The sequence below is a fragment of the Protomyctophum bolini genome, assembly GCF_963924005.1.
Source record: "Protomyctophum bolini genome assembly, chromosome: 3".
In the NCBI taxonomy this organism is placed as follows: Eukaryota; Metazoa; Chordata; class Actinopteri; order Myctophiformes; family Myctophidae; genus Protomyctophum; species Protomyctophum bolini.
This window is the reverse complement of record NC_137864.1, coordinates 19,795,276-19,819,966: the sequence shown is the minus strand read 5'-3', so window position 1 is coordinate 19,819,966 and position 24,691 is coordinate 19,795,276. Positions and strand designations below refer to the sequence as shown.

Here is a 24,691-nt window from a genome sequence, read left to right as displayed (position 1 = left end):
TGTATTTTTTTTTACAACATATTATGGCGATTTATTTTTTTATTATTTACTATACCTCGGGAAATTACATCTGGCCACAGAAGATCACAGGATCTACTGAATGTGAAGGAGGCCTACTGGGGTGAAGCCACACTGACCCCTTTTCCACCGGTTGGTTCCCAATGGGAACCGGTTCAGTTCTTTTTGGTTTTTAGTCCATGAGCCAGAGCTCCAAAATTGGTGGGCAAACTATACCCTATATTAAATTGTTTATAGGATCAATACAAGTAAATTAATACATGATAACCCTTCCACAGTAGTAGCTTTTTCATATTTTTGATTATTTTGCATATTTTCCTACATAATGCCTCATTTGCATATTTAAAAATGTGAAATTTGTAATACAATAAATCATTGTCTTCGTGTAAGTACTCAATTGGGGAAGTTTAATGGTGATAACAATCTAATATAGGTAGGCTATGGTTTTGCCCACTCAAGTCATAATTAATGTTTCAATTTTGGAGCTCTGGCTCATGGACTAAGAACCAAAAAGAACTGAACCGGTTCCCATTGGGAACCAAGTAAACCGGTGGAAAAGGGGCCACTGTGTTTCATAGGCTCAAAATGTCAGTTTGACACTGACATCTGCGGCGTAAACGTCTTTATTTAAATACTTTTTTTAAAGTCTATGAGGAGAACAGGGAATTCTTTTCTGGGTCTCTCGAGGGGGTGGGACTGCGATGCTTTATAGTAGTCAGGCTTCTTTTGGGCTTGTTTTCATGGACCTGGTTGCTTATTTATTTGGAAGGAGACCCCGGGGCAGACCAAGGTACAGTTGGAGGAAACGCATCGACTCACTGGCCTTAGTTGGAGGAACGCCTCGGGATCCCCCAGGAGGAAGTCACTAATGTTGCTCTGGAGAGGGAAGTGTGGAGCTGTTGCCCCCTGCAACCCGTCACCGGTCACCCGACTACGGATAAGTGGTTGAAGATGGATGGATGGATGGTTGCTTATTTCTCTCACACAACGACCACAATCTGGCAACACTGTCCCAGACCAGGAAGTGAGTGAGATGTTTGGTCCAGCTTCCACATCGCTCAGCTCACATCATCTCCCTGCGTTATCAAAACACAACGACATTCATTCTTCTCACAATATTGTGGCACGGCGCGTTCGATTCAGACAGAGTAGAGATCCACTCAAATTAATTTAAAAGGGATCATATACACACCAATCATCATAGTTTGGGAGGCTGTTTGTTTGGGGGAAAACACTAGTCGGCTAGAGTTAGCTGGCTTGCTAGCTAACATTTAGCCACGTCCAAGCTAACGTTGGCAGCAGGTCGACGTTAGTTAGTTTGCTAAACGTGAATATTATTCTAAGTGGCGATGGCTGCGACACCGAGGAGAGGTCAGGTTCTTCTAGGAGGCTTCTTCTTACTCGTACTGGCGTTGGCAGGGTGCCATGCACGGATACACAAGCTGGCTCTAACGGTAAGCAGCTGGCTAATAGCCTATCAGACAGCAACAAAGCTAACGTTATCGTTAATACGTCTTACGCCACAGTCAAAAGGGTCTTAATATGACTACTGTCGTAGCTTGTGTTTCATATAGGCCAAGTGGTTCTCAAACTTTGTCATGTCTTGTCATGGACCCCCAAATTGACACTTAACAGCCCGCGGACCCCCATTTGAAAGGATATGCCAGGGACCCCAATAACTAAGAGAAGCTATTTATTTACTTCTCTAGCAGTGATCTTCTTAAACTATTTTCATTTCAAGGACCCCCAGTTTGACCTGCATTTATTAGGCTACAGAACCCCATCATGCATGGCATTTTGATCTCTGGGACCCCAATTTATATTGTAAAAATGTTAATTTAACTCAAATGGATTTCTACACTCTCTGAGTCACACACCCACAAGGGTCCATTTGGTTCCTAACTATATATCATTTAGCTGGGGAGTGGGGAGTGGGGACCCCCTGGAGCCCCCTCAAAAGGACCCGGACACCACTTTGAGAACCACTGTCATAGACGATGTGATCCGTTGATGCTTGAGATGTAGTCTGTATAATTTTAGACTTATGTTATTCACTCGATCTGCCACCATATGTTACTTGTACAGTACTACTCGTCATCTCCTCCTCAACCCTCTTCCTCCTCCAACACTTCCCCTTTCAGAATGAAACTCGTTTTGTGGTCCATCTCAACACATTTGGGTTTTATGCGAATGGAACCCTGGATGTTACCCTGAAGTCTCTGCGCCTCGAAACGATGCCCTCGGACCTGGTGCGTTACTGTGTGTGTGTGTGCGTGCGCGTGTGCATGCGTGTGTGCGTGCGTGCGCATCAATGTTTAGGTTGGCATTGTTGTCTCTGAAATGGATAATCTGATGGAACCAGGGCCGTTCTCTGTGTGGAATTAGCATTGTGTGTGTGTGGGTTTCTTCCCCTCTGGATGCTCTGGTACTTTCCTCCCACACCAAAAGTACATGGATGGGACGGGACGGGACATTCCTGATGGGACATTCCTGTGGATGATGTGACCTTTGATGGATCTGGGAGCAGTTGGCCAAAGGCTGGCCCACTCCTAGCCTCGGAAACCCAGACATTTTTATTTTGGAATGGGCCAAAAGCTGGCTCCTAGTTGGAATGGGCCAAATGCAGAGCATGAGGTTCTCCTCAATAAAACAATTTAACCTAACTTAAATTCTGTTGTTGTTACACCGTCTAAGTGGCTAGATTAAGCTATCTCTGTGGCATTATTTGAAGACATCACTTTCTTATTACGGTATGAGTGCAAATAAATAGTTTTTTTCCTTGTAATTATTGTCTGTAGAATCGTGAGTGCAAAGTAAAGAAAGTAAGAAACCTGGCAAAATAGTCGGCCTCTTGATCAAATTGTGTATGATGATGAATGCAACTATGTCAAATTATTAAGCATCAACATTGTCAATAGTTTTTTGTAACCTGCTACCTTGGGTAGCAAACAAACAATTAAACATTTAATTCTGCCTATTTTAAGGTCCTGCCTGTTTCTGCATTCCACAGTTCAGCAATATTTCTCCATTACACGGTCATCATCAGGTTTTAATAAACCTCTGTGTAATAATTGTAATGGGTCATACTGGTTTCTCCCGCTCTCTTTCAGCTGAAATATCAGGTCAATTTGCAATAAGATTACTATAAACAATGAACGTGAACATGTTTCATAATGTATACGACACTGTATATTATGTCATGAGGGTCTCTAAAGCTTAATATCAAGGGGTCTTTGCATGTGTCATGGACTCACCTGTATCTCCCTCTCTAGGTTGGTTTCACTCTATCCAAGTCCCGTGTGAATGGAGTCCTGTCTTACACAGTAAGTACATTATTAAATTCAGGAATCAGGCTTATCACGACCAACTCCATGATGTTTGGCCCTTGTCATTCAGAGAATGCTAAAGTGAATTATACAACAGGTCGTTTCGAGGAAGCAATCTGTTTGGTTGAAACAGCTTTCTAGCCGTGCTTTAACCACGATATTGGAACACCTAATCAATGCAAAGAATTCAGCCGTGCTTTTCTCCCAGAGCGCAGCAGACTCGGTGGCTAGGCTAGCTAGTTTCTTGGGACATTTGTGGTCGTAGTGACTACATCTGTCATTAAAACAATAACATGTTTCTGCGATAATCTTAGTTTTAAGGGTAACCGTTGTATAAGTGCGATATTACACTCGAGGGTTCTTTGTCGTCATGAATGCACGCCTGCGGTTCCGAAAGGCATCGCAGTAGTGCATTAATGACGATAAAGAACACCCTTGAGTGTAATATTGCTTAAAGGGTAAGACCACTTCTTTTGAGGTTTTGGTTGTGTAGTTACTTTGCCATGATGCAACTCCAAATGTGGACAAGAAATACAAAATAACTGCTCCAGTGAATAGAAATTGATAATTCAAAATATGCTCCTCATTGACTTACATTGTAGCAACAGCTCTCAAAGTCACTCTTTTAGTACGTAAACAAACACAAACAGTCTCTTCTCCTTATGCAACTTTGATGTCCCTGCACCTGTGAAGCACCGGATTAGCCGTTTTAGGCTTGAGGCGCGTTGGTAGACTCCCTTTGTACAAACAAACAATATAGAGCATCACCAAAACTCATGTGGTTTTATTTTTTCATCAAAATGTTATCTTCCTGTTGATTTGTCCATTTTATTGGGAAGAAAACCCGGAGTGGATCCGGATCCAGATCTTCAAATAGTAAAATCAACAGGAATCTAACATTTTTATGAAACATGAGTTTTGGTGATGCTCTATATTGTCTGAATCAACTTTGTTTGTGTTTGTTTACGTACTAAAAGAGTGACTTTGAGAGATGTTTTAGCTACAATGTAAGTCAATGAGGAGCATATTTTGAATTATCAATTTCTAATCACTGGAGCTGTGGAATCACATTTGGAGTTGTAACTACACAACCCAAACCTCAAAAAAAAGTGGTCTTACCCTTTAACACATTTTGGGGCGGGAACACCTTTTGGTGTTTTAAGCATTATGTTATGCTTTAGCTGTTGAAAAATAGCAGATCTACAAGCTCATAACGCAGCACAGAGTGCTTGTAGGTCTGCTATTTTAGTCCCTGGAACAACATATTTTCAGATGGGTGTCGGCAGCCAAATACATATATTTTTGGGGGTCCTTGAGAATGTTTGAGAACCACTGACATAGAAACAGGGTTTTTCAGAAAACTCAGGATTTAGAAGACATTTTGTAGAATCGAGCTCAGGTCTAAATGGGTTAAATATAACACCTGCGCAAGTGAGATAATGATGACACATTATTAATATTTAGTATAGAGGGTATGCGTGTGACATCATCACCAAACCCGGAAGTTATGCAGGAACGCCTACTGAGTGACAAAAAACGACTTTCTGGCCTTGACAGCCCATACATCCACACAGAAAAGTCCTATTTGATTGCATTAAACAACGTTAGACAATGTTAAACTCACTTTGCATGTTGCTTTGCCACTCCATTTACCATTCACTTTAAGCATGCTCATACCCTCTATTCAGTGATTCTGATGGGCCTTTGAGGTTAGACATAACGGTGAGATGTACTCGCACTATGAGCTTGTGTGTCCGGCTGTGGCTCAGGAGGTAGAGCAGGGCGTCCAATAATCCATGGGTCGGCGGTTCGAATCCCGGCTCCTCCTGTCTACATGTCGGAGTGTCCTTGGGCAAGACACTGAACCCCAAATTGCTCCCGATGTGCTGGTTGGTGCCTTGCATGGCTTCCACCACAATCGGTGTATGAATGTGTGTGTGAATGTATTGCACAATCTATGTAAAGCGCCTTGGATAAAGGCGCTGTATAAATGCACCATTTATCTTGTAGATCTGCTATTTTTCAATAGCTAAAGTATAACATAATGCTTACAACACAAAGGGGTTTCTACCCCAAAATGGGTTAAAACCATAGCGTTATATTATGCCAAGAGGAAGTGTAACTGTTAACCCATTCAGTAGTCCACGCTGTTGACTACTGTTACTGTCTATGTTTGCACACATTTTGGACACCCATGTGGATCTGTGGACCTAAACACATCCAGTATTAATATGTAATCATCTGCATTGCTTACTAGGCATGTTTTTTAACCTGAACCGGAAAACAAACTGATTTTGATATAAAATCATGAAATCATCTGCCCAAGAATAAATAGTAGCCCTGTAAATGACAAAATGGTGTGGCATTGAAACTTGAATTGAGTTTTACATCGTTTGTGCACACACACAAAAAAGCTAAAATATTTTTTCACAATGCACGCTGAAAATGTGAGAATTCCTATTATAACACACAGTATCTTTTTAAAATAGATGTTGAATGTGTTGTGGTTGTCTTTCCAGGCAGAGGAAACTGAGATTTGCCCGCTCAAAACCAAGCCACCCAACACTGAGCCGCTTGTCTTCTTCATCATTGATTTTAAAAACCTCCGGTGCGTATATATCTGAATGATAATGTGAAGAGAGAAAAAAACATTTCTGATGGCTACTGACAACCTCATACCTATATTATTAACTGTGTGTGTGTGTGTGTGTGTGTGTGTGTGTGTGTGTGTGTGTAGTGTAAATGTCACATCTTTTGGGCCCCAAGACAACGTCTTGACAGCAAAGAGTAAGCCTTTCAAAGACCAAGGTGAGTGACATCCATACCCGCCAGCTAGGAATTAGTACATCGCTGATTTAATTTTACAGCTATGACTACGTTATTCACATATATGCACCATGACCTGGCTTTACGTTAAGGCTGAGGGAAAATCACTGGAATCGTTTTGTAATAGATCTTTGCCAACTGCTGTTTTGCAAGTTGGGGGGGCAGCTGGAGCCACTCTTAGGTGCTATTTACACGAGGATGGTGTTCATAGAAAACAGCAAAATAAAGTATCGTTTGCTGTGGTTGTTTAGACGAGAACCGTGTTCTCGCCGTTTTATCCCTTCTCCGTGTAAACAGGCAAAACGGTGAATCCGCAAAACTTATGACATCATGGCTCACGTTGGCTCACAGCGCATATGTTTATTACATTGATGCAGAGCCATATAATTATGATATAATTTAAGACCATCTCTTCAAAATAAGAGTATCCTCTAGAGTATTGAAAAAAAGTTTAATTTGCACTTCAAATTAAGCATTTAAATGATGCTATAAGACACACATTATGTTTTTGTGTTATTTAATTACCTATTTTTACACAGAAACATAATGTGTGTCTTTACAATAACTGTAATGTAATAATAATACTAATAATGTAATCATTATTTAATTAACAACACTTTTATTCTGAAAGCAACCGAATGTCTTAAATTTGCTAGCTCTCAAAAAGGAAGTTCTAGATTTGCCAAAAAGACTGAGCCGTGTTGCGCAAGCCTGCATGAAGGGGTTCTTCTTCTTGTACGGGTGACTGGTCTATTTGGCAGCCCGTTATCGCCACCTAGCGACATTATAGCATAATAGCAAATTATAGCATAACGTGTGCGTTCTCGTGTAAAAGGTAAAAAAAATGAGAACGCAACGGGACTTTGCCGTTTTATCTGGAGATGGTCGCCGTCTAAATGAGGCCTTAGTGTCGTTATACCAGGGCAGTGGCACATGACAGTTGTTTGTTTCTTTGTCTCATTCAGGTGTGAGGAATACGAGGGACAGTGGTCCTGAGAATCCAGCAGAGAAACAACAGCCCGAACATGTAGAAGACATAGTTAAGAAAGATGATAAAGTAACTGAGCTGCAGCAGGATGTAAAGGAGGATGTAAAGCCAGTGAGTGGTAGTGAGGTGGAGAAACCTAAAACTCCTCCAGCTCCAGAAGAGATTATGTTCCCGGTGAGCAATCCTTTATACCAGGGGTGGGTGGGCAACTTTGGAGAGGGCTACTATAGTTCCACACTCACTCCAGAGGGTCACTATAGTTCCACACTCACTCCAGAGGGCTACTATAGTTCCACACTCACTCCAGAGGGCCACTATAGTTCCACACTCACTCCAGAGGGCCACTATAGTTCCACACCCACTCCAGAGGGCCACTATAGTTCCACACTCACTCCAGAGGGCCACTATAGTTCCACACTCACTCCAGAGGGCCACTATAGTTCCACACTCACTCCAGAGGGCCACTATAGTTCCACACTCACTCCAGAGGGCCACTATAGTTCCACACTCACTCCAGAGGGCCACTATAGTTCCACACTCACTCCAGAGGGCCACTATAGTTCCACACTCACTCCAGAGGGCCACTATAGTTCCACACTCACTCCAGAGGGTCACTATAGTTCCACACTCAATCCAGGGGGCCACTATAGTTCCACACTCACTCCAGAGGGCCACTATAGTTCCACACTCAATCCAGAGGGCCACTATAGGGCCACACTGCTATAATATCTCAGTATTCTGATATTAACCTGCAGGCCGCATTAAATGACGGTGGGGGCAGCATGTGTACCGCCAGTAGCCCATGGATGTATGTTTTATATATATACAGTAGTATATCGTCTGTCGGGTGGAAAACTCATGTTCAAAACTGGTACTTTTTCAAATTCAAAAGCAGCAGATCTACTACTATCTATGTGTAGGTATAATGTACGAATTTAATTTACAAAAAAAGTTAAAACACAAACTTAAAACATTGAGATACCTGTATGTTTCTGCCCAATAGCAACGATGTACAGATTTATATACTCTTATTTGTCTATATGCTGTGCACGCAATACAATATATACATATACTGTATTGCGTGCACTGTATATTATGGAGAGAAAGAGAGAACTATGTGCATAACACTAATGACTGATCTTTTCTCCACTAGTTGATGACGATGACTAACTTCACATTGGCGCTAACTAAAAATGTCGACGCGTACAATTTCAGCGTGAGTACACAAACATTCATTCAGTAATTAGTTGCGCATATCTATTCAATTTGTTGGCAAAAAACATATAGCAATGTATAAAGGATTTGACCTTGTTATGTATGCCCGTACATCACATTGATTGCTCCCTTCATAGTTTGTATTATGAGAGAATATTAAGCCAGAAATGTAACAATACTATTTCCTTTTTGAGCTGATATCAGAATGACCTTGGTCTGTCTCGCTCCCTCAGTTCCTCATGGTGTTTGGCGAGAAGGCTGAGGGTCTGTACAACCTGGACTTCCACTATTGCCAGAACATGTATCCTAAAAGGGTCGCCCCCTACTCTCTTGATGTAAGCATATTTGTTTTACTTAGTTCTGTGTGTGAGTGTGTGTCTGTGTAAGCCATGTTGTTAATGAGGATGTGTGACCTATATATATATAGGTGATGGTCACAGAGAAGAATCCAGGAGGCTACCTGTCGGCAGCAGAAATTCCCCTTTCTCGCCTTTACATTTGCATGGCTGGAGTGTTCTTCACAGCTGCGATGGTGTGGGTCTACACTCTCATGAAGCACAGGTATTTTCTAACACACATGCTCCCTCTTAGGATGATTATTTTATTTGCAAAGCGTAGTCTAATTCTCTGCCTTGCCAGAAATCACAATGCTGCTTAACCTTTGTAACGTGGCGGATGCTTCCAGGCATCACTTCAGGGGTAAAAAAAACCAAAGTACCTTCGCACCCAAAAACGACTAACAAAAACCTCACAAATGGCGGATATCAACATGTACAATGCTCTACAATGCACGGCGTATACTGTGTTGGTGTAAGCTTGAATGAATGTGCACAGAGAGGGTGGAGTAAGTGAGTCAAGGAGGGCAAACATGGTTCCAGTAGAGGCATCACAATGTAAATATGTCAGTGATATACAGTATGTTCTACTGTATGTACCTTCTGTATTATATGCCGCATGTGCAGAATGTGTAAAATGATTTATTATGCTTGTTAATTTAGACATAGACTCAAAAGTAAATACCATGCTTAAATATTGTTGCTGTTGGGCGGAAACCACCTACAGTAACTACATTTTTGAGATTTTTTTTGTGTGCATAAATCAGTGCTATAATTGAACACCCTTTACGTCTCGAAAATATTGAACCAATGGAAAGTAGTAAAAAGCGCTTTGGACAAAACCTCTTAACTCCATTGGTCCCTCAAACTGTCTGCTAAAGCAACTAACTCCACCACTTCTCCCACTCTCATGCAAGTAATTGACAATATATACCAACTTTGATGAAGCAATATTGCTTTGTTTTCAAAATATAAGGTTTTCTTAATTTCCTGAAAAATGAACATTTTGGTGTTAGTTGGTTTCTTCCCAACAACAGAGATATAATGTATAATATGATATATTTAATATTGTTGCTTGTTTTGTTTTTAGATACAGTGTGTTTAAGATCCACTGGCTGATGGCAGCTCTGGCCTTCACCAAAGCAGTCTCTTTGGTCTTCCATAGTGTGAGTACACTAATTCACTCCAATTGCACTTATCGTGCATTCCAAAAAAATCTTGTGGAAAAGTTAAATTTCTTTCCCTGTAATATAATTCAAAAAGTGAAACTTTCATATATTCTTCTAGATTCATTACACATGAAGTGATTTTTATCATGATTACACTATCGAAATCATTGAAGACCATCTGAAATTAATTAATTTCTGCACTCAATACTTGGTCGGGCTGCTTTTATTTGGTTGCAAAGACTGTAAAAATGGGACCCAGTGCCTCCCTGCTTGGCACTCAGCATCAATGGGTTGGATTGGGGGGTCAAATCTACTAATCAAATGATTCCCGAGTGCGGCACTGCTGCAGCTCACCGCTCCTTGGCTGCGGCTCACCGCTCCAAGAGATGGGTCAAATGCGGAGAACAAATTTCACTGCGGTAACGTGTGTGACAAATCGCTCGACTTTGACTTTTAAAACAAATGCCTGCTTGAATGTGGGGTGGCATGTTGTGAATTTGGCTCGTTTGCATTGTTGGGTCTGGTGCTCTACAAAGCCAGTTTTCTTTTTGACACAGACTTATTTGTGTATCCCCAAAGTTAAGTTAGCCTTCGTGATAAACAATTTACCTCAAGAACAGTTTATTACAATTGGTGTAATATCACTTATATGCCGATATCTCATTTGGCTGACCAGTTGAAACACTTTTAAACCTATTTTTCAAAGTTGTCTACTCTCAAGACACTTTACATATAGAGCCACAAAGCTCTGTCTGTGTTTGCAAACCAACAGAGCAAGCACCATTGCGACAGTAGTAACGCAAAACTCCCTCCCTTGTTTTGGCACTGTGGGAATTTGCCAAGTCCTGGGTTCTATCCCAGCCCTAGTTGCGTATGCCTTCCCTGGTACTTTATACATTTTCACATTCAAGCACTCAGCTTATGGTCCGCCCACCATAGGAGTTTTAAGGATGGGGACACCTTTCCACATAATAGAACATGATTAACTTTTTTTTGATTGCTGAAAACGAGTATTATTTTAATTGTGGCAAATACTGCGAGTGCTTTATATGCCGTATATAAAAGAAAGAGGAAGCCTTTTTTCCTGATAGCCGTATATTTGTCACTCAAAACTGTTTGCAGAGGCTCTGCACACTTTAGCAAGCCAACACCCGCAAGCTATAACAATGTGACAGCTATTTTCAAGGTGTGTGTGTGTGTGTGTGTGTGTGTGTGCGTGTGTGTGTGCGCAGAGTGAGGAAAATGCAGGTTACTTTCTTGACTTTGTGTGTGTATGTGGGGGGCTGTGGGCAGAACACTACTAGGCAGGATTGGCAGAAACGATAACATGGGTAAACCTAGGGGTGTAACGATACATTTTAACAGCGATACCATACGTATCACGATACATGGTTGACGATACGATACATGGACGATATTGGTTCATTATGGCGATACGATTCAATGATTTAAAATCGATACAGTAACTATTTAGAAAATACATGAAATCTGAGTGAAACATGTGGATACAGCAGGTTTTAAACTGGATCGACACCGGGCCCGAGAAACAGAGATTAATTTACCTTTGCAATGGATGCCATGCCTGGCATCCCGAGATTAGTTTTATTCGGAAGTCAGCATATATATATAATTAGCATGATTTAGCATTTTATGCTAACGGACCATAACGTTTACCTAAAAACAGCCAAAATACTAATAAACATAGGCCAGGGCAAGTATTTTGTTCAACTCAACGCACACACTACAACACAGAGCTGCCTCTACACCTGTAAAACGGCTCTTCCCTATACAGTAAAAGCCTTACAACTCTACCAAATGGCATTAAGCGAGCACCTCCCTCGGGAGGCATCCATAGATACTAGATGCCCGAATCACCTAAGACGGCTCCTTTCCAAGCGAAGGAGCAGCTGCTCTACTCTGAGTCTCTCTCGGATGACTCATGGTCATAACAACAATGTTTATACTTTCAGTGTAGCATTTACAACAAGACCACAAGAGGGTGGTCATGCGTTTGCTATTGAGTCGATTGCTTTCTGTGGGCATGTTTTGGTTTGACATTATGCTGATTTACACTTTAATGTACGACAGTTCCAAGAGTGTGTGAGAGAAAGGGGCACGGTGGCACAGTTGGTAGTGCTGTCGCCTCACAGCTAGAAGGTCCTGGGTTCGATTCCCGCTCGGGGCACTGTGGGTGCTGGCGGCGTGTTTCCTCCTCCGCGTCACCAGTGCCCATACCCGAAGGCGGGGTTGGCGAAAGGGCCTTTCTGTGTGGAGTTTGCATGTTCTCCCCGTGTCCCCTAGGGTAGGTACCCTCACAAAAACATGCAGTAATCCTGGTCTCTAAACTGCCTCCCCCTGGCCAGCCGGGGCGCCTGATGGAGGGGAAAGGAACTGGTTGGAATAACGTGTTCCTTTCACGCGCTACGTCCAACCAGGGAAACTCCCCCCTGTCAGGTGTAAAGGAGCAACTTGGACACTCAAGCATGAAGGATGCATGAATTAAGTCCGTTGCTCTCCCCAGGTTGGCGGAGGGTGTGTAGAGCCCAGGATCACAGTAGATGATTGACACAGGGGTGAAAAATGGGTTACAAAATCGTGGGATAAAAAATATATAGGAAAAAAAAAAGAGTGTGTGAGAGATATGGCCTACTTTCAGCTGAGCTTTATGAGCTTACTTATTCTTACTTATTAACCTCTGATAAAAAGCGGCTTAAACGTTTTTAAATAAATACTTTCTGAAAAGTCTATGAGGAAAATAAACTGGGATTTCTTTTCGGGTCTCAACGGTTATGATGGCTTTTTCGATTCATCAATTACGGGTTAATGTTATTTCTTTCCTCTCCCGTTCAGATCAACTATCATTTCATCAACACTGAGGGGCATCCTATTGAAGGCTGGGCCGTCATGTACTACATCACTCATCTGTAAGTAGGATTGTTACATATGCGGAGGGGGGGGGGGGGGGGGGGGGGTGCCATGTATAACGTGTTTGAGGTGACCAAGACATTGTTGTTTGTGCACCGAACAGGCTCAAGGGTGCTCTCCTCTTCATCACTCTGGCGTTGATTGGCACCGGCTGGGCTTTCGTCAAGTACATCCTCTCTGACAAGGAGAAGAAGATCTTCATGATTGTCATTCCTCTACAGGTGTGTGTGTGTGACTGTGTGTGTGTGTGTGTGCAACACACACAGGCTGCAAACGGCTCGCTGCAAAACAGCCGTCTCCATTATTTCCAATGGGCGGGCGTTCACGTATAGCACGGCTCTACGGTGCGGCAATGTTCTATTTCCAGGCATTTTTATATATTTATTTATTAACTGTACAAAGTTGGCAGCCGCGCGGCAGAGCGCCGCGTCCTGTTGGTGCTTATGGGCGGCACTTCACGCGCATCGTTACTGTGCTGCTACGCAACCTGTGTTTGTTGGGCTCTAGTGTGTGTGTGTGTGTGTGGTTTTGATGGTACCGTATCTGTGCTCCAGGTGCTGGCCAACGTGGCCTACATCATCATTGAGTCCACCGAGGAAGGGTCTAGTGAGTACGCTCTGTGGAAGGAGATCCTCTTCCTCGTTGACCTCATCTGCTGTGGAGCCATCCTTTTCCCCGTCGTCTGGTCAGTGTGTGTGTGTGTGAGAGAGACCAAAAATAGTTATATGTAATATATTTGGGATGTGAACAACTCTGTATTCTGCGTGGAACGCCCTACCAACTGCCATTAAGACATGCAAATCCCTTGACTCCTTCAAAACTGCTCTCAAAGGGCACCTATGGACGGCTGCAATTCGTCTGGCCCCCGTAAAATCTGAATCCCCCCCTGCCCCTTTCCCCCTTACTGTATAAGTTTCTGTTCCCTTTTTACCTCCTTACATGATTTCCTGTTTTTTATTTAGAAGTGTATATTTGTACATCTCTAAATGTTCGGATGAATTGAAAAGTGTAATGCTTTATCAGTGTGTTGTCCACAGTTAACAGTCTTTGTATTGAGTTGTGCTTTTCATGTGAAATGTACCCATTCTGCAAGCTACTTCCAAAATGGCGCGGAGCCACCTTGAAATAGGTCCTGAAGAAACAAATCGCTGGGCGTCCTGATTTAATTAATGGTTACAAATCCCCCCGTGTGTCCGTGATGCTAAACACTGCACGTGGTGCTGTGCATTGCGCCGTGCATCTGTTGTACCAAAACAGAACACAACAAGGCTGTCTGTATCGACGTCACATCCCCAATATATATATTGTATGAGTTAAAGAAGTTTGTGCCTGTACTGTATTCTCTATATAAAATTATACTTTATTCACAGGTCAATCCGTCACCTGCAAGAGGCTTCTAGCACTGACGGCAAAGGTAAAGACTGATGAATACAGGGTTCCCCGTTTTGACCACACATTTCAAATGAAAAGTCCATTATTTCCTGCAGAAATGGCTAGATGTGTATTATGTACTTAGTTTACTGTTTACTATGTCCTAGAGCAGGCCTATAAGATGGTAAGGTGGTTCAGGGGCCACTCAACAAAACGCCGAAAGTCCAAGTAAAAATCTCAGTCCTTTGTTGGACGTTTTCAAATTGTATTTTGTAACATGACTAAAATTAAAGGAGAATTCCATACTAGAAGGCTTTCTTACCTTTATTTGTAGTTGTTACCCCACCAAAGAGGTCCAGGTGTTATTTTGTGCAAGAGTGCATTATTGGCTATTTCCCTTAATATAAGCCCTCAATAGGGGTTGGGTTTTTGTGCTAATTCGCTTATTTCCATCTAAATAAGTAGTAAAGTGTGCCGCTTGGGGAAACTATTTACATTATGAAGAGAGGATTTATGCAAAAAAGATTATTTTTGAGCGATGGCAATAAGCGAATTAGCACAACACCCCATAGCCCCATTCAATTCAATGCAATTCTATTCATTTTGGGCTTATGGTAGGGGAAATAGCCAATAATGCGCTTTTGCACAAAATAACACCTGGACCTCTTTGTTGGGGACGTAACAACTACAAATAAAGGTAAGAAAGCCTTCTAGCATGGAATTCTCCTTTAAGGAAAGGGGAAACGCTCAGTAAAAAGCCACATTTCCATCTATAAGGCCAAACCACATAATCATTATAATATTATTATTGTCATAACAGTGGTTTTCTTTTAATGCCATGGTCCATCATTTATTCTGCATTTGAGCCATTTGTAATAATGAAGATGTTTAACAATAATTTAACTCTTAATTTTACACTCAAGAGTTAAATATCTTTAACAGTCCATTTGGTTATCAACTCTCCCATCATGTAGCCATGGGGACCACCTGAAAACCCCCTCACGGACCACTGTTGGTCCCCGGACCATCGGTTGAAAACCGTCATAGAATGATTAAAGATGAAGTTACAAATGAGGCTTTATTTATTTTATTTTAGAGAACATAATGAACAGATTGCTGTTCCAGGACAATTTATCAGAGGTGAATAAGTAAGAATATTAATAAGTAAGCTCAGCTGAAAGTAAGCCATATCTCTCACACACTCTTGGAACTGTCGTACATTAAAGTGTAAATAGCATAATGTCAAACCAAAACATGCCCACTTAAGCAGAAAGCGATCGACTCAATAGCAAATGCATGACTGCCCTCTTGTGGTCTTGTTGTAAATGCTACACTGAAAGTATAAACATTGTTGTTATGACCATGAGTCATTCAAGAGAGACTCAGAGTAGAGCAGCTGCTCCTTCGCTTGGAAAGGAGCTGTCTTTGGTGGTTCGGGCATCTAGTATCTATGGATGCCTCCCGAGCGTCTCCCTAGGGAGGTGCTCGCTGAATGTCATTTTGTAGAGTTGTAAGGCTTTTACTGTATAGGGAAGAGCCATTTTACAGGTGTAGAGGCAGCTCTGTGTTGTAGTGTGTGCGTTGAGTTGAACAAAATATTTGCCCTGGCCTATGTTTATGCTGACTGCCCGCTCAAAATGCCTTGATGGAAAACACTTTTTCCATACTCTTCTCTTTACCATACTTGGACCCCTTTTTTCCACTTTTTAAACCTGTCAATATGTCTTTATGGCATCAGTGTCAATAATTGTTTATATTTGTGTAATCTTTCTCAAGCTGCCATGAACTTGGAGAAGCTCAAGCTGTTTCGCCATTACTACGTCATGGTAAGTAGACACTGGGTCTATCCAGACTCAGGCATGGCAAGTCTGGAGCAGCAGTTCTCAAACATGTTCATGTTGCCTAATGGCAGCAGACCAACATTTGGAAAGGTTTTGTTGTTGGATTTAGTACAGAATGTTACAGCTGTATACTGTAGGTGGGGAGTTAATGAAACGTATGATTTGAGTTGCCATCCTTCTAGCCAGTGAAATAATAGTGAGGTTAAACCTTTCCTGGTTTTGCTGGTGGCTGTCTGGTCCCTGGACTAAATTTTCTTGCCTGGATTTCGATGGGCGCTGATGAAAAAAACAAAACACTGCTTCCTAAGGTCTGAACAGAGTCATGAGACAAAGTCGAATTTATCAGTTTGTTTGGATCAAAACAGGGTTGTTTTTTAATTGAATTTCTGCTTTGTATGTGTTTTAGATTGTGTGCTACATCTACTTTACACGGATCATCGCCATTCTGCTCAAGGTCACCGTGCCTTTCCAGTGGCAGTGGTGCTATGAGGTACTGCAAATCATTGTTTCTGTATTTGAAAGCAAAGTTGTTTGTTTTCATAAAACAACATAGGTAAATTCATCACAGTCCTGCTGGTCTATTGATGCCCCTGTCCACCCCCTCGTCTACTCTCTTGTCTTCCTCCACAGTTTCTTGTGGAAGTGTCTACTCTGATCTTCTTCGTGTTGACGGGCTACAAGTTCCGCCCTGCGTCCAACAACCCCTACCTCCAGCTTCCCCTGGACGAGGAGGACGTAGAGATGGATGAAGTGTAAGCGTAGATCCCGTGTGTGTGTGTGTGTGTGTGTGTGTGTGTGTGTGGACCACCCTATTTTGCTTGATACTCTGTCCAATTTAGGCATGGGTCAAAATGCAAAAAGCTGGTTTAAATGTTACTTGCTGGGTCGGACACAATGTGTCAACATAGGCGACATTGTATCTGATCCTGCAACTTTGGAAAAAGGTGTCCCTCAGGGTTCGATATTAGGTCCCGTACTCTTTCTTCTGTACGTGAACAACATCTGTAGTCAATCAAAGCACTCTAGGTACCACATGTATGCAGATGATACGGTTCTGTACACCTGTGCGCCGACTCTTGAGGTGGCTGTTGCTAATTTGTCCTTTGATTTCGTCTCCCTGCAGCTGCAGCACAAATTAAGTAAGAGCAAATTATTGCTAAATGGCACCAATGTTCACCCCACCTCCACTCTCGATGGAACTCCCATTGAGTGGGTAGAACGCTACAAATACCTTGGCTTTTGGTTGGATAAACACCTTAACTTCAAATTTCATATTGATTCCTTGTGCAAAAAGCTTAAATTCACTCTGGGTTTCTTCTACGGATTGAAGGCTTGTTTTGCTTGTTCAGCTCATTGGTCTCTTTCTGTCCCAATTGGATTATGGTGATACCATTTATCTTCTCCTCAACCTTGACCAAATTGGATCCCTTGTACCATGCTGCATTGAGATTCAGAACTAATTCACCTTTCAGAACACATCACTGCACGTTGGATCCCTTGTACCATGCTGCATTGAGATTCAGAACTAATTCACCTTTCAGAACACATCACTGCACGTTGGATCCCTTGTACCATGCTGCATTGAGATTCAGAACTAATTCACCTTTCAGAACACATCACTGCACGTTGGATCCCTTGTACCATGCTGCATTGAGATTCAGAACTAATTCACCTTTCAGAACACATCACTGCACGTTGGATCCCTTGTACCATGCTGCATTGAGATTCAGAACTAATTCACCTTTCAGAACACATCACTGCACGTTGGATCCCTTGTACCATGCTGCATTGAGATTCATAACTAATTCACCTTTCAGAACACATCACTGCACGTTGGATCCCTTGTACCATGCTGCATTGAGATTCATAACTAATTCACCTTTCAGAACACATCACTGCACATTGGATCCCTTGTACCATGCTGCATTGAGATTCATAACTAATTCACCTTTCAGAACACATCACTGCACGTTGGATCCCTTGTACCATGCTGCATTGAGATTCATAACTAATTCACCTTTCAGAACACATCACTGCACGTTGTATGCTGCAGGTTCTTATTGGCATCTCGCAGGCTTCAGCATTGGCATATTTTCATTTATAAAGCCAATCTTGGTGACCTGCCGTCTTACATTTCATCCAAATTCGACCTGGTCCAAAACGGCCTAAACCTCAGGTCAAATGCTTGGCTGCGGTGTGTAGTACCAGCATTCAAATCATAAAAAATGTCTGTCCTTCTTTGGCCCTTGGTCGTGGAATGATCTACTGTCCAGACTAAAATTGGCTTTGAAAGTTCCCTTGAGAAGTTTCAAAAGGATCATCTTTGATGTACAGTCCAACACCTGCACATGTTTGGATATGTACTAGCCTATGTTCATGCCTATATATTTATTATATCGGCTCAGATCATGGAGATTGTGTATATGGTGTATTTTGCCCTGCTACTAAAATGTAGGACAGGTGACTTGTTGTATTTATGCATAGGTACTTTAAGGTGTATTATGGATGATGTATTTGCTGGTTCAAAATGTAATATTGATGATGTGGTATTGAAGTGTAATTTTATTTCTGCCTCTTGGCCAGTTCCCACTTGTAAAAGAGACGCAGTCTCAATGTGATTTTACTGGTTAAATAAAGGTAAGTGTGTGTGTGTGTGTGTGTGTGTGTGTGTGTGTGTGTGTTGCCAAAATCTTTCACTTTGGAAAGAAAAGTCATAAAAACAGCCACTATACTTTGTCTCTTGTTCTCCAGGGTGACTGAGTCAGGTGCATTGGAGGGCATAACTAAAGTAAAGAAGACATCTAATGGACGTGAGCGCCAGAGAGAGTCCACGTTGTGAGCGAGTTGTACCTCCTGTACCTTTTTTGTGTTTGTCGGGAGGGGACCAGCTGGTATAACGGGGTGTAGGATGGACCAAGGCTCTTCTCCCTACTAACGGCTTCTCTTTGAAACTCTGTGCGGCGGCCGCTCTGTCAGTGCCCACCGTCTGGCTATGCAAAACAAAACAAAAAATTACTTTGTTTGGACTTCCATTTCCTGGAACATTTTTCCTTCCAGAGACTCAGAATGGTTTATTCCAGGAAGAGAGGGAGGGGGCTCCTGCTATACACAATGGATGGAACAGTCTGGGACACAATGGAAGGGAGACTTGATGTTCTTTATATTTATAATTTTGTTTGCCTCTCTTCATAGGATCTTCTTTCCACTCTTCCATCTCTCTCCTTAACCCCCTTCCCCTCCCTGTTTCTTTTTTTCTCTGCCTCCAAAGATGACAGTGATTTTAGAGAAGATTTAGCTTTGGGTGTGTTTATATTGGCTATTTAAATGGTACTTGTGTGAAGCTGCTTAAAGCTGTACCTTTTTGTGCACGGTGGAGTGTTATGTGCCGTTCGTATGAGAGAGGCAGGGAGAAAGTTTGAGTTGACCAGCTATTTTCCCTGTGAGCGGTCAAACAGCCCATACTCAGGTAGCAGGCAAATTACGTTTCATGTGGTAATCATGCATAATTGCCCCCGCCTTGCGTTTCGGTGCTGCAGATTCCCCCCCATAATAATGCCCACGCTGGTCAATCTCGATCATACAACAACCATCACCGCATATATCGTTGCTTACTTTCTGTTATGTATTTGGACTTGTATATTGAAATATATTTGAAGTATTTCAGTATATTCACTTCATATTGAAATATGTTCTTGTATTTCAGTATTATAACTATTTTTATTGTGTGTTTGAGAGGCATCCCCCCCCCCCCCCAGCCTGTCATGAGGACCACTGCTGTAATTTAGTGCTTTTTGAGGTCATTTTTACATCTCAGATTTCAGTTCAGAAAATGTGTAATGATGGAAGTCCAGCACAGTTGGATCTTTGAATGAATCCAAAAGGCTAACATGGAGCGACCGGATCAATGGGGCATCCGTCCCTCACGTCCTGGTCTTCTCACTGATGGCTTGTTTCGTCACAATCGGCTCCCGTTTGGCTGAACACGGTTGAATGAATGATATATACTAGTGTTTTCATTTGGTAGTTTTTTTTGTTTTTGTTTTAACCTGGTGTTAACTGTTGATGTTAACACCTATTCCAATAATTTATTGATTATTGATAACGGATGGACAGAAATGCGTGCAATGAGGCAAATTTGTAAATATAAAACGGAGAAACTAAAGACGGTTATGTATGGGGGGGGGGGGGGGCTCCATTACCTACTCTTGGATAGACGTTGCATAGAGGCTTCATAGATGAGCTTCATTTATGCTCTGTCATGTGACAAAGTATAAGTGTGGCTACACAGTGCCTCAGACATTATCCACAGGTTTGCTTTGAGATCCTTTTTCCATTTCCACCCCCACCCCCTTTTTGCCTTTTCTCTCAAAAATACAGATGAGACAGTTACGAAGGAAATCTGTCTCATGTTCCTCTGGGTTTTTGAGACGGACTGAAGAGTAGGTTGGAGGAATCAAGAAAAGAAAAGACCACTGAGATTTCACCAGACACTCCTCTCTGCAGCGGACACCCCCACAGGTCTGTGTTGGGTTGATGAACATACACAGTAAAATCCTGAGTTCAGTTCAACTCTTGAGAGGGTACAAACGTGGACGCCAAAATGTGGACACTTACATTTGTACACTCATTCACATAATGGGTAAATGTACACTTGAGAGGTTTCTGTACAAGATCATAGGGGTACAGGCTTTAGTTCTGACATACTATTGGTCCGACTCATTAGACCGACACCCTACCCAAAACCCTAACCTAGCCCCCAGCGAATGTGGGAGCGACGGGTGATTTCTAAGCCTGGTGGAACCAGTCAGGTTTAGGTGATTTCAGCATGTCAAACCTTTTGGTGTGTGGGATCTGCGTGTGCATCTGGAATGGATTCTAGTACGGCAGCTCAGAGGGTGGGGCTCGGGCCCTGAGCAGGTATGCTCATGTGCTTTTGCTTTGTTACAGTCAGAGCCTGGGGTGTTTGATGTCTGTGTGAACTGTTCAAATAAAAGCTGATGTTTAAAGGAGGTCTGAAATGAAACTCGTTTGCTTGGATATGTCTTAAGCCCAAACCACACCAAAGGGTCGCCATGCATGCAACTCCTTGGGTCCAAACGGTGGCGAGGAATTGCATGGTCACCCTTTTGTGTGGTTTTAGGGCCATTGAATTTAACCAGTTGAATCACGTGGGTCAACTTCCAACAGGAAATATCACAACGCGGCGCTGGGACAACACTAAAACCGCCTGGACCCTTTGGTGTGGTTAGGGCTTACAGTTCACTAAAACCGCCTGGACCCTTTGGTGTGGTTAGGGCTTACAGTTCCTGGGGAGTTATTAGGGATGTCCCCATACACTTTTTCCGCTTCCGATCCCGATACCTCAATGTTAGCCAATACCAGTGTCGTGATCTATTGTTGTGTTTATAGCTATCTAGCTATATATCTCGTGTTGTGTTTATAGCAGACTCCTCACTTAAATGTGCACTTTCAGTTTGGGCAACTCCAAAACAAACTCCACATGCCCCAACATTGTATTTACCTGCCATAGTGTCAACCCCTTACCCCTGTGTCGATACAGTATCAGGACATCTCTAGTTATTATCTGGCATTATCTTGGAGGTTTTCTACAAGTGCATTTGTATTGTTACAGAAACTCAGCCATCCAGGCCACACTTCATTCCCTTCACGGCTCACGGTTTGCTGACTCGGGTTACATCTGTCTAATATGGCTGAAGAACAGCGCTTCTCCATTTACCATTATTATTACCACTTCAAAATGACAGGCTCCATGCTTCATGGCTCATTACACTTTCAGGAATACTTATTTCACATGTGAATCTCTGATTAAGCACATCATGATTAAGGCTGTCCGGTCCATTTCTGATGTTCCACTGGAACATATAGAGGTATGCGCATTGCGCATGCATAAAGTGAATGGCAAATCAAGTGGCAAAGTGACTTTACCGTCGTTTAATGCAATCAGATTACTTATTGGTAAGGTAATTAATAGATCAAACAATTAATTGGCCAAATCTTCCACAAGACTATCACCTCTTCAGACCCCCCACCTTATCCCAACTTTAGACTGATGATATGGCCTTGACTTGGTCTATGAATCATGATCCAAGATTGGGTTTACCTTGCTTTTACTTTAAATCCCTCTGTATTAAGAGAGCGTCTTCCAAATGCCTAATTTGTAGGCCTATTTCCAATGAATACTGTATGCTCTTCACCACCACAGTTGCAGGGAGTGGATGTGAATGCAGTGCTTTATTGTTGGTACTTGGTAGGCCTACGCTGGAGCTTCCCCCTAGTGAAGTCTAGCAATTCTTTAAAACTGTCAAAAAAGCATTAGTCATTTTGGGGTCGTCTTTCTGTGGCAAACAAATAAGCGCTTGGATTAAGGAATCCTTGGCCTGGTAGCCGAAGAGTTATGATGATCGTCATGGGGGCTCCCCGCAGCCCCGCCTCCCCGACTGATGTCCGACTAGCTCCCAGGCTATCTAGATTCCGTCTATCGCGATTCGCTGTAATGGCAGCTCTGCCAACAGAAAGAAAAGTACTTTATTATTTGTTTATTGAACCCTGCGCTCGTCTGTTTTTTGAGACCTTTATTTAGTTTATGTCTGGAGCCTGTTCTTGTTTTGTTTGCCCCGTTTATTTTGAAACCATTACACTCACACGACACAAACTCCTACCATAATATCAACCTGTTGCAGTGTGACAGTGTGACCCCACCCTGTCACTGTTTGCTGCTAGTGTACATGCCTTTCAGTAAGCGCGCACTGTTAGGACATGCAAAGACTACTAAGAAGCAGCAAACTGAACAAACACACACACACACACACACACTGCTCTCTAGATTCCTGTCTCTTTAAGCAGCTGAACTCTATATTGGGCCAAACCAACTCCCCTTCCAGGGAGGGGGAGGATTGCCTGTCACAGAAGGACATCAAAGGATTAAAGGACTTTTGGGAAACCTAAAAAGACTTTAAAATAGAGCTACAAGCTCAACTGAAATGTGAATATGAATATAATGTATATGAATGTGTTTTGTGCCAAGCCAGGCAGAGTTGACATGTTGTGGATCATGTTGACCCCTATTCAGTTGGTCCAGTCTAGTGGGAGGGGCCATGGGGGGTATAAAGCTCAGAGACTGAATATCCAAGTCAGTCTGTCTGCACACTCTGCTGCTGTTGGTCGGGGAAGGAGCTGTCTCTGAGGAGGTGATGTTATTTTGTTATTATTTAATACCATGGTTTACATAGATCTATTACTGTGATGTTTATTATGATATATATATATATATATAATGTTTTATATATATATAGATTATAATTATTTAATGTACATTTGAAAAGGCTGGATTTATAAATACTTATGCTTATATCATATGATAATGATTTATTTGGAAATGAGTTTGATTTATGTGGTTATATATGATATGCAGTACTTTGTTTTGAATATATCTTTTTATTTCTATTTTGCAGACGTTTGGTCTCCTTTCTTGTCTGTCACTTGGGGTTAATAAATCTTGCTTAAACTCTGCCCAACTGCGTAGCCGTGCCATCCGTTTGTTCATACTACCCTAGCCTCAGAGAGGGGTGTGACATGCAGTCATCATCAATCACCATCGACAAACGGCTACAAGTGAGTAAATTACAAGACGCCCAAGTCCCAAAGTGTGAGCACGTTGTTAAACCGTATATTTCTGGTGATAAAAGAAAGAAAGGCATATTGGCCCTACATTCAAGTTGAAATCTTTACTCTGATACGGACACAAGTATTGAAATTGGATCGATTGGAAGGATCTAACCATAATGGATGTGTCACGCTATTGAAGCTAATGAAATGAGCGATACCATACGGATGAATGAACGCGCAGAGCGCGACATTTAATGTGGATTGGAATGAATTGATGTCGCTATTAAGCAAGCTTTGTGCAACGCTAAGTTTGGATCTGGAAAATAAGCGCTGCTGTTGTATTTTAAATACGGACGTCATGTCACGTTTTACTGATGTCTGTAAATGAAGCGGATGAATTACTCCAGTATGAAAGAGGCCTGTCCGTGTGTTTGCTAATACAAAAACAGCTTAATTGATATAAGCATCAAAGCAATATTTTAAGTACTTTTTATTAGCAAGTGCATTCCATAGCGCTGGACCACACATGGACCTGCGACGGGAACAGTTCCTATGTAGTAAAAGATTATATGAAAGAAATAAAATATTTAACTGGTTTATATTTTACAATTTTAGTTATAGATGGCAAGTATAATGTTAAGGAATATTTGTCGTCTTAGCCAGAGATCCTTTTAAAATGTTTCTATTACTGTGAGTGATATGGTCAGCTTCTGATGTCTTTCTTTCTTTCTTTCTAGATGTAGATGGAGATGACCGTAGATGCTGCTGGAACACTGAACCTGGTCTCCTGTGTGAACCACCCCATCATGGCTGCTATGTCCATGTGGACATTATGAGTGTTTGTATAGAGAGAAGCATGGCTGAAGAGCTTTGCATATCAGTCGTTTCTTGCTGCTGCCAAAGTCAAATTGTGATATCTGTAGTGTTTAGTTCATGGCCGCTTATGAGATGTAGATATAAGTACACCTGACTGGTGGAAATAGCCTTGTGATACATACTGGGTGTGCTCTTTGGTTGTTAACAAAAGTAAACAAAATGCCACAAACTCACT

The 24,691-nt window shown here is 42.1% G+C and overlaps 1 protein-coding gene and 1 long non-coding RNA gene across 2 annotated transcripts; both read left to right on the top strand.

Moving 5' to 3' along the window:
* Positions 1–1,042: 1,042 nt before the first annotated feature.
* On the top strand, positions 1,043–21,138 carry gpr108 (G protein-coupled receptor 108). The gene is made up of 18 exons (XM_080759796.1): positions 1,043–1,472; positions 2,160–2,267; positions 3,291–3,341; positions 5,864–5,952; positions 6,082–6,152; positions 7,136–7,332; positions 8,312–8,374; positions 8,607–8,708; positions 8,801–8,934; positions 9,799–9,874; positions 12,728–12,801; positions 12,906–13,023; positions 13,357–13,487; positions 14,173–14,216; positions 15,950–15,999; positions 16,421–16,504; positions 16,645–16,766; positions 18,766–21,138. Exons 1-18 carry the CDS (start codon positions 1,368–1,370, stop codon positions 18,851–18,853), a joined length of 1,707 nt encoding a protein of 568 aa, XP_080615922.1. The 5' UTR covers positions 1,043–1,367; the 3' UTR covers positions 18,854–21,138.
* A 1,434-nt stretch (positions 21,139–22,572) lies between these two features.
* LOC308309855 lies at positions 22,573–24,666 on the top strand. The gene is made up of 3 exons (XR_013963427.1): positions 22,573–23,222; positions 23,558–23,646; positions 24,378–24,666. It is a non-coding gene; the product is annotated as an uncharacterized lncRNA (long non-coding RNA).
* The last annotated feature ends 25 nt before the right edge of the window (positions 24,667–24,691 follow it).